Source organism: Daktulosphaira vitifoliae, unplaced genomic scaffold, assembly GCF_025091365.1.
Source record: "Daktulosphaira vitifoliae isolate Bord-2020 unplaced genomic scaffold, ASM2509136v1 Scaffold_1, whole genome shotgun sequence".
NCBI classification, from domain to species: domain Eukaryota; kingdom Metazoa; phylum Arthropoda; class Insecta; order Hemiptera; family Phylloxeridae; genus Daktulosphaira; species Daktulosphaira vitifoliae.
The window spans coordinates 8700329-8711319 of NW_026099572.1; the positions used below are offsets into that span (position 1 = coordinate 8700329).

The 10991-nt window shown below is 25.2% G+C and overlaps 2 protein-coding genes across 2 annotated transcripts in view; one reads left to right on the top strand and one right to left on the bottom strand.

Annotated features, from left to right (window-relative positions):
• Positions 1-525: 525 nt before the first annotated feature.
• Positions 526-6835, bottom strand: LOC126896486 (uncharacterized). The gene is made up of 3 exons (XM_050669310.1): positions 6597-6835; positions 6332-6516; positions 526-723 (listed from the first exon to the last, which is right to left on the bottom strand). Exons 1-3 carry the CDS (start codon positions 6715-6717, stop codon positions 526-528), a joined length of 504 nt encoding a protein of 167 aa, XP_050525267.1. The 5' UTR covers positions 6718-6835.
• Positions 6836-6952: 117 nt separating this feature from the next.
• Positions 6953-10991, top strand: part of LOC126896856 (zwei Ig domain protein zig-8-like) — a 122456-nt gene continuing 118417 nt past the window's right edge. The window contains exon 1 of the mRNA XM_050669989.1: positions 6953-7215. The gene's annotated coding sequence lies outside the window, so the exon portion shown is untranslated. The remainder of the gene's footprint in view (positions 7216-10991) is intronic.

Genomic DNA, 10991 nt, shown 5'->3' on the forward strand with positions numbered 1-10991 from the left:
GTTGACTTCGACATCTTTTTTAAATTAGTTTTTTGTAACTTTAACTGTAATCAATTATTTTTATAGAGTCTCTTTAAAATGGAAAAACCTAAAAAGGCATGAACTGAAACGGAAACAACTTACAATGCTATATTTTGCAAAAGTTATGAATACTGTATTTCGTATTAAAAGTGCTCTTAAATAATTTTTTCGTTTTATCTTCGTAAAAGTACCTAGAATAGTAACTAACTTGAATTTTTTCCTTTCGCAGCAAATCAACAAGAACTTTTAAGTATTGGTAAGTTATCCTGAATGCAATACTATAAATTCTCCATTAAAAATAAGTTTTTCTGGAATTTTTTGAGATAAAATATTTTTTAATTCTTATGAGTAAACAAGAATACTTTTTTCTATCAAATAATAAAAAAAAAGTGTAACCTAATAATTTATGGTTAGTTGATAGATATAAAACTTTATAATCGATTAGTCTGAAATACTTGATATGGAATCGTTTTTATTCACTATATTTTTGATAACAAATTATCATTAAACATATGCATAATGTTCTGGTGTAACCGATTTGTGGGTATCTTGTGGATTACTTAAACGGCTAGTAAAGCGATTATCTCTTTTAAACACCCCTGTGAGTGGTTTGTGTATTGATTCTTTTGCTTTGATCTTGTTAATTTCTTTTAGATGAACAGTTATTGCTATATCACCGTACAATGGATACTTGCGCTTAAGCTAAAATACAAATACAAATTTTTCAGTGTTAATTAAATATCTGGAAAATATAAAAAAATAATTTATGTAGTAAGGTAGAGAAGAACTTTATTTTAACAAATATTTTTGCTAATGGCTTAGCAACCGAAACTCTAAATCAAATAAAAATATTTATTCATGTTACAATTTTTTTAAAAATGATTCTCCCATTATTTCGCTAAATAAAGGTCTTTTCATAAATATTTATAAATTAAAATTTGTTTTATTTTTATAAACTATAGTAAATATCAAGTTTATTTAAGAAACATTTATTTTCAAGGGTAGATTTTAGTAGTAACTTTTGAAAGTTAGATGGGAACCTATTATTATTATTTTATTATAAAATATAGAATGGTCTAAATAATATATTACATAGCCGATTATCAGTTATGCTTTATTTCTTTTTGATTTAATGTAATTTTTAGTTATAAACGAGAGGGATGCGAAACGTTGAAGAATTGTTATCTGTGCGACTTCTCTTATTCTTATCTGATAAATATATAGTGTCGCTAAACACTACCTCCCTCCTCACTTTTCCTAAATATTTAAATGCTAATACCTCAAATAGTAATATTTGAAAATACAAACTGATAATTATTTTGGTTTTAGTAATATCAGAGGCTACAATAATCTATCATATCATCAAACTAAAAATAGGAGTTCTCATTAAAAAAAATTTAAGTTTAGGATTTTTATCCCTGAAGGGATGAAAATAAAAATGTATTTTATTGCATATAATTTTATATAAGTTTTTTGAATCGAACAATATTTTCCTTTACTAAAATTAAAAATTTTCAATAGTTTCATATAAAACGAGTGTCTTAATGAATCATTTGTATACGTACAGAATGATCCGCTTTCTATGTCTCACACAATATCTACAAATGTATTTGATAAAATATAATTTTTTTTATTCAAAAGGTATGAGTATCTTTCACACTTCAAATAATAGAAAAAAATAAAGCTCAATCTTCTCTTTAAAATTACATCATCTTTAATTTTTTAAATGGAAACATGCTTAATTTACTTACAAATAAGAAAATAATATAACTAAAAATATGATCGTTCAATAACAACTTTTCAAACATTTTTTTAAAAAATAATAGCATTTTTATACCAAGGAAGTAATGCTGTTTTTTAATGTCTAAATATAAAAATTTATAGGTTCCACGTTTCATCTTCAATTTTTTTGATTAAGTATTAATAGTTTTCAAAATTTTATATCGGCCACTTATTTTCTTAGTTAGATCATTTTTTTTTATTTATAATCCAGTTAAGTATGTATGTATACATTTACAAAATAAAAGACGAATAAAGTTAAAAGTAAAAAAACGAAGGATTGAGCTATATTTTTTTGTATTAATTTAAATGTGTAGGATACTAATAGTAGCGTATTTAGAGGGGTCACAGGGACATGTTCTCCCCCATTGGCTGAGTCATGTATATATTTTATCAAGTAATGTAATAATGTATAATATAATTAGAAAAATCGTTATTTTTTTATTATCAATAATAACACGCGCTTATGAAATGTTAATCGATATAGTTGTCTTAAGGAGCAAACACACAGTTGTCCCGTTAATGTTATCACCTATTTTTAAAGTATTTATTACTAAGAGATACACACTGTATAAAAAGAAATATTTTTATTAATAAAAATGGATTGAAAAAAATAACAAATTCTTTTCAAAAAAATCTAATTTTATATGTGATAATAAAAATTATGAGCAAAAAAAAATCGTTTTATGGTACTTTATTAATGAACATTGTTTGTGACCCCTCTCTTCCCATTATAAATTTCTAAATATGCTACTAGATAATAATATCTTTTGAAAAGAAAGAAAGGTTCAAGTGTGATTTTTGTTATCATAAATTAGAATAAAAAATTATTTAAATAGAACAAAATAACAAAAAAAAGAAATATATATATATATATATATGTAAAACTATAATCATTAAAATATGTTAATTTAACAATTCTTTACTGTTTTGGCAGACACTAAGCAGTTGGAATTGATACGAGGAAGAAGAAGAAGAACAATTCATTACTGTTTGCTATTTCAATGAAAGTTTCTATAATTATATCCAAGCTGTTTAAAGTTCCTTGATTATTTAATTCTGAAATCATTGATACGTTTAACATTATAATAATGTTATAATGTTGAACATTTCAATGTTTCATTAGAATACTATAATAATTTCAATGAAATTTTTATTCTAAATACTAGACATTTCATACTAAAATAATTAAGCCATTTGTTTACATTGACTGGTTCTTAACATCATAGGAATTTAAAACATTTTAGGGTATTTAATATTATTTATTGAATTAACTGTAAATGACATTAGATTATTGTTTATGTTATAACACATTATAACTTGCCTATTATTTTTTTAAAAACAAAACAATTTTTTCCCTTCAATATCACTTAATTTAATAATAAGTTAACATATCACTATCATCTACAAAGCTGTGAATTATATGCATTTATTACCTTTATTTGAGACACTTTGACAAGTCTCAAGTTTATACAACATTATCGTAGTAAAGAAATATTTTTTTTAAAGGGGAATTAGGCCCTCTAACTCCCCCAAAACTATAACACCGAGAAAAACACATTTATAAGATTTCAAGTCAATTAATAAATATTTGTACTGGCTTTCAGTGTAATTTGGATTATCAATACAATTTTTTTATGAGAAATAATATTTATATCCTTCTTTCAAACGACATACTTTTTTTTGAAATCGAACCAATTCCCTTAATACAGAGGGGTTCAAAACTTAAAAATGCATATAGAAAGTAGAACTTTTTAAACTTAAATTTTGAAAGTGTTCTGGAAAGACGGACACTTTTCTATATATCTTAAATTAAAGCTTATGTGATATATATTATTATGAAAAAAATAATTTCGGACATTATTTTGTTTTCATGGTGAAAACGGACATCAAAAGTAATAAAAAAATTATAATTTTTTTTGTAAAAAATTCTTTTTTATATTTTTAACTTTATAATGCTATAACTTTTTGAAAAATGTATGGATCAATACAATTTTTTTATGATAATTACTATTTATATAACTCTTTCGTTCGACATACTTTTTTTTAAATAAAACCATTTATATATTATAAATATATAGAGTAATTCATTAAGGATAAGACATTTTAAAGATTAAGGATAAGTTAGAAAATTTTTAATTTTTGGTAAGGAAAATATTGTTTGATTCAAAATACTCTACAATAATATGTAGTAAAAACATAATTGTTTTCATCCCTTCAAGGTTAAAAAACATTAACTTGATTTTTCTTAAATGAGAACCCCTATTTTGAATTTGTTATAATGATTTAAAATAAAAATATTAACAACTTTGCTCTTATAATTTTTTTTTTCCCATCAACCGTTCGTCTGTTAAAGCTTGTTAAAGTTAAATGATTTTGAACTAAATTTCTATTATTATTTTACTGTTTTGAATACAGTAGTCACTCATTTTCTATGGTGTAACATAAACTAATTTAACTTAATTCAGTTTATGTGGTTACGCTACAACTTTTAATATGTATCCGTCAACAAAAATAAAGATTACTTTGTTTAAGCAATGATTGCGATAACATTATCGTAATATTCGATTATTTCAAAAGTCACTGTACTACGCATAGAGTTGGGTTTTTCAAAGAAATTGATTCTTCAGTATTACAGTTTGTCTTACAAACCAATATACTGTGCTATTAATAATATAGTTAAGACCCGATTTGAATCTATTATTATTATCTCTCAATTAGTGTGTCGTAAATTATTATTGCTATTTTACATGTCATATCTTGGTCAATAAAAATTCGTTTATATTAAAAATAGTGACTTCTGTATTCAAAACAGTAAAATAATAGAAATTTAGTCCAAAACGATTTAACTTTAACAAGCTGATACAGACAAACGGTTGATCGGGAAAAAAAAATTATAAGTGCAAAGTTGTTTGTATTTTTATTTTAAATCATAATAATAAATTCAAAATAGGGGTTCCCATTTAAGAAAATTAAAATTAATGTTTTTTAACCTTGAAGGGATAAAAACAATTGTAGAGTATTTTGAATCAAACAATATTTTCCTTACCAAAAATTTAAAATTTTCAATAGTTACCCAGAAAATGAGTGTCTTAACATTAATGAATCACTCTGTATATATATAAATATATTTGTTCATATATTACACTTATAAATCATAAAACTTGTAATCAAGATATAAATAAGGAAATAGGAGATTATATAGCTATTGGAATAATCCATCAATTTTTTTAAATTAAATACTATCTACAGATTTGCATCGAAGCGTTTTTTATGATAGTGATTAAAATCACTGTCAGATATCATTATATTTGACCCAACTATGCCACGTCCCCACTTTACCGCGACTCTGTGCTGGGTTGTTTTTAATTGTTTTATTAATTATAATATTTTTTGTCTTGCTTTATTAAAAAAAACAATGTGTACATAAAATTTACAATAAGTTTTTTTGTTGACTTATTCAAATACATAACATTAATAGCGTTAAAAGGAAGTCACCCATTGGTAACACCTCGATTAGTTTTAGTTGAAGCTGTATAAAAGTTATGGTTTTATTGTTGTTGTTAATTTGTTAAATCAGTAGGTCTCGGTTCCATTTACGTTTGAATCTTCGGGGTGGGATGTCAGGTAATGAAGTTATGTACATATTTTTAATTAAAGGGTTTGAATTTGTATTAAGTTTTGAGTGAAATCTAGTATAGTGTAAAATAATAAGTTCTTTGGCAGTTTTGATGTTTAAATCTTTGTGTAGGTTATTATTTGTTACATACCACAGCGCACCAGTTAACACTCGTAATGTTGTATTTTGAAAGGATTGTATTGGTCGAATGTTGGATGGTTTAGCTGGTCCCCATATCTGTATACCATAAGAACAGACTGATCTGATTATTGACTGATAAAGAAGTAATTTTGTTTCGAGAGGTAATTTAGATTTTAGTAATGGACGAGAGATGAAGTATGCTGTTGGCTTTTTTCCTTTTGTCTTTCAGATGAGGTCCCCACGTCTGTCGTTTGTCTAAAATTATGCCTAGATACTATGTTTCATCAAGGGTATTAATTACTTTATTGTTTAATTTTATATCTGGGCATTTTTCAAATCTGAGGGTGACATTTATATAATACATTTAAACCACATGAAGACGTTGAGCCCGACTCTAATCATATTAATATGGTTAATAACTTTATCTCATGTCCTCTACCTATGTCTCCTCCTATTAAACCATTCAGTCCTGGAGAAATTGAAGCAACTATTAAAAAATTACCTAAAGGTAAAGCTACTGGGTATAACTTATATAAACCGATCAACCTGTTACCCACATTTAGCAAACTATTTGAAAAACTTCTACTCAAAAAGATTAGGCCAATATTACAAGAGCATCACATCTTACCCAACATCCAGTTTGGATTCCGTGAGAGACACTCTACTAATTATAATATTAGTAAAAATTCATTACTAATATAGTAGTCAATAGTTAAATGTTACTCGAATGATTTATGTTTGTTTTATAGATTCGTATTTTTTCCACTTTACCTCTTCGTCAATTTCAGTTCCTAATTCTTTGAATTTAAATCCATTTTTGTTATATGACTCACTATATGATGTCTGGCAAGTTGAATGAAAATCTCGAGTATTTAGTTGCTGTTCTTTCAATTCATTTAAAACTCTATCGGTCATGGTACGCCACATAAACTTTTCTAGGTCTCGTCGTTTGCGTTCTATTTTGATGAAAGATAAGTATAATTGAGTTTATACATTCTCGAATAGTAATAGAAATAATTTTATCTATGCAACAGACCTACTTCGTCGGTAGGTTCATTTTTTTGCAAGGGTACAATATAATGCTCTTTAGTGATCGATGTTTTCTTGTACTCATATGCGCCACCCGGCGACGTAAATATCCAACGTTGACTTTGCATATTTAGGAGGTATTGTTTTACGATAAAATTTAATATGAACTGATTATAATTGGCAAACACTTACATTGAACCGTAACCAAGCTAAGTGTACGAAATGATTGTTTGTAACAACTCAATATGATTAGCCAGCAGCTGAAAATAGCAAAGGCTACATACGTAGACATGCGCTACCAAATGGAGATTGGCGCCATAAGCAGTGTGTTCAAAAACTGTGCGATATCAGTCGCTTGAAAGCCGCCGCCGTTATCGCCGGTCTTCTTCACCGCACTTCCGCTGTAGTTCCTTTCGACGTATTAAAAAACGTGTTTCACTGCCAATACATCGCCCTTGTGGCATAAGCATAACATACACAACCGGAAAGCTTTGAGGAAACTTCGCGTTTTTGTTTTTTTTTTTTCGTGTAACTTTTTTTTTTCTGAGTGCGTGATAATATATATATAACTGACGTGTTGTATTTTAAAAATTGATTTTAAAATGAAAACAGTTTTTTATTAAAAGGTAAGTAAATTGTGAAAGAATTCTTTAAGGTAGTGACCATTGTCGTACAATTTTTTTTGAAAATGGTGTATTTTTTTTTTTTTGCTTCGATTTTTGTATCTGTTTTTTTTTTTTTAACACAAATATTTTATTAAATTATTATACTAAAAATATAACTGTCGCTTTTCAGGCTTCATGGCACGTAATTACTCGGTAAAATTATGTGGTAGTTAAAAGAATTATCTTATATTTATCACTGTAATATGTTTGTTCTGTTTTAATTTGTGCGAATGAAATTTAAAAAAACATATCAACAATTATTTATAGCAATATTTTATTTTTATTTGTATGAACAATTATTGTCAAAGTTATGAAATTGAATAAAATCAATAATAGCTTTAATGATTCTTCAATACAATACAGAATGACAGTTTGTTGTTAACAACCAGTAATAAGTATAGTTAAGATTAAAAAGGTTCAAAAGATGTTAAATAAAATTCATTTTATTCGTTAAAATTTGGTAAACAAACAGTTGCTTACACTGTACTAGAAGAAGAAACCAATAAAAATGTCATAAAATTTTCATGAGTAACGGACCTATTACATATAATACTATAATCAAACCTTAAATTCAATTAATGTTTATTTAATGCTTTTTAGATATTCAATTTAAGCATCTTTTATAACAATCAAATACTTCTAATATTGTTTATGATTATTATCCAAAATCTAATATGTAATTTTTAACAATTTACAAGGAAAGCAAAAACAAATTTTAAATTTCAATATATTCTTAAAATTACATTCCTAAAAAAATTGTCTTGGAATTTTTTGATTTATGACAGATAACATAATCTCTTGCATACTGTAAAACATATTAAAAATTCATCTTTGTGTTATATCAGGTTTTAAATATAAGCCACAAAATTATTTATTTTATCAAATATCTAATGGAATTTTCAATTTTAAAAATGTTTTATGAAAAATCTATATTAAGCTTATTTAACTTGAGAAACTTGCTTTTTATAGTTAATGGAATAGTTAAAAGAGCGAAAATTTTATACTTATCGACACTATTTTGTATTCCCCGCGGACGCAGAGTTTTCTGTCGTCGGCTTCTTGCAAATCGTTAAACTTCCATAAAATTTTAATAATTCATCCAACTTAAACTTTGTAAAATGTTGAAAATTTTAATTTGAAAATTTAAATTAATAGTAGTAATATTAAAATTTTTATTTATTATTTTGTGGTACATCAAAATTTAACGAAAGTCTTAACAATTAATATTTTTTAATTATCTTCTTATAACATAGATTAAATAATTGAAATATTTTTTGATAGGTATTTGAATAAAAATCATATTCTAAAATAGTTAATTATTTTTGCTTTTTCACATTGTCCCATATTTTTAATAATAATGTCACTAATCACAAAAACATTAGAATACATCTTTTATCTATGTGGTACACATCAGTACTAGGTCTTTTAACTCAAGTACAATGCTATAATTTTTTCAAACTCGTATTGTGCAAGTACTCAAGATTTAAGTCTAAAGCTGGACTAATGAAATCATATTAAATAAATTTAAAAATTAATCAGTTATTTGGCCGTAGCTAAACTAAAACTGATATAGCGCTACCCTTATCAGTAAAAATTTAATGAATACTAAATTTACTGATAATCCACATCTATAAAAAGGTCAATTAAATAAAAATACAAAAGTTATTTACTGCGTATATTTTAATAAGAACTTGGTTAGGCTCTTTAACTACGTTAAATTGGTTTCCTATTGTAGACTTTGAAATTTCGATCAATTAATCATTGTTTCATAAGCATAAGTTTAAGTTACGTATATAGGTAACATATTAAACTAGGTGACTTTGGAATCTAAAATCGTATTATATCTAAGTGCGTAGCTAGGCGTTGACTCATTTATCTTTCAGCTGTTGAAGAACAACTTTTGGTAAACGACAGAGCGACAAAATCAACTTAAGTCCATTTTGAACGTTATACGTTTACTATTATTTTGAGAATCGCTAACTTTCTTATTAAGATTCAAACTTAACTAATACTAGTTCAGTAAGTCCGCACATAATCACACCAAATATAATTAACTAATCATAAATTCTACAAAAAATTGTTTCTTAGAAAAAACACTTTTATTTGGAAAATTAAAGAAATTCTATAGTGTGTACAATCATTCAAATAAATCAAAACCAATGAGCATTTTTAAATTTAGGTAAATTAATTTCAATAAAAAAAAGTTCAAGTCCCTGTAAAATCAGAATGTATTTATATACACTCTGTAAGATATAATAATTATATTTTAATAATTACTAATACTGTGTAATACATTTATTTCAAATACGCTATTTTGATGTAAAATTGTTCATCATTTTAATTAATTAATGAAATAACTACCACGCTCATCTGCGATTCCGTAGCAGTAAAACGTGACTGAATTATTAATTAATCTTCAACACTTTAAATAATATGCCTTTTGCGCTAATTTACATTTGTTCAGATTAATTTCTTATTAAAATTTATACTTTTTTATTTCTTACACGTACACGTTTGTCAGAAAACAATCTAATATCATACTTTGTATATCACCAATTCAATGCTACATTAAAAATTACAGAAACTTAAACAATATTCTTTTAAGCTTTAATTTAAATAAAGTTAAATATTAACAATGCAGTGTACTATTTAAATGGGTTTCGGTCCGTTTTTAAATTTATAATGACATAATAAATAACAAGTGAGGAGTGATATATTATACACAAAAATCCTATCTATTGCACATAAATTTTCTAAAAATTAAATGACATTTATTTATTAAAAATATTTTTCTTGTATAATATTAATTGTTTAACTATATTTCAAGCTTACAATAGTATTTAATGAACATTTCATAAATGAGTACTTAAAAGTTTGATTGAAAAGAGAAGTTTACATTTCTATAAACAACATTTTAATTACTATTATATAAATAACAGCAAAAAAAATTCATTAATTTATTTTAAAAAAAAAATTGTACCTTCACCATATAATTTTTTTTATAAGGGATGTGATACCCTACTTCCCCAGAATTACGCCAGTAATTATACGTACCATTTATAAGAGATACATTTTACAATGATTATGTTATTTGATTTCCAAGTGGTTGAAAGCAGATTAAATTACAAGTTTCACAGAAAATTAAAATTAGTATATTTTACTGTTAATGCGATTAAACATACAACGATCAACATAAAATTCTTAGTAAATTTTAATACGATTCTATTAATCTCTTTTGAACGGATAAACTTTTTAATAGAAGTATCTTATCACCATAAAACTTAATGTATAAAACTTTATGATAGAAAGTATTAAATAAGTTTATCATAGTATCTTGAAAATTAAAAAAATATATTTTAAAATATCGATTTGGTATTTAAAAAAAAATTGTCTAAATTACTTTAGTTTAAATAATTGTTTTATGGAGTAGGATACAACACTCAAAAGTAACTACAAAGTTTATCAACAACAATACGTTCGAGTTAACAATGTGGATGATAGTGTTAAAGAACTATAACTTTAGTTTGAAACTTGTTATTGTCTTATTCAAGTTATAAATTTCACATAACATATTTGTAATGAATACATGGGTGCTAATTAAAATACACTTCAGATAACTCCTATTTATGTAATTGGCGTACGTTATTAAACAGTTTCTCGTATTATTTTTAAACGAATGCAATATTTTATTCTGTATGTTTACTGTTGACATCTTTACAGTGATCAACAAATTGTGA

What these genes read in the sequence shown, in the direction of transcription:
- LOC126896486 (XM_050669310.1), bottom strand. Translation starts at nt 6,717, where the DNA reads ATGCAAAGTCAACGTTGGATATTTACGTCGCCGGGTGGCGCATATGAG. An exon ending in TGAACCTACCGACGAAGTAG is followed by an intron (nt 6,517 to 6,596) that starts GTCTGTTGCATA and finishes TCATCAAAATAG; the next exon opens with AACGCAAACGACGAGACCTA. An exon ending in GAACTGAAATTGACGAAGAG is followed by an intron (nt 724 to 6,331) that starts GTAAAGTGGAAA and finishes TTTGTATTTTAG; the next exon opens with CTTAAGCGCAAGTATCCATT.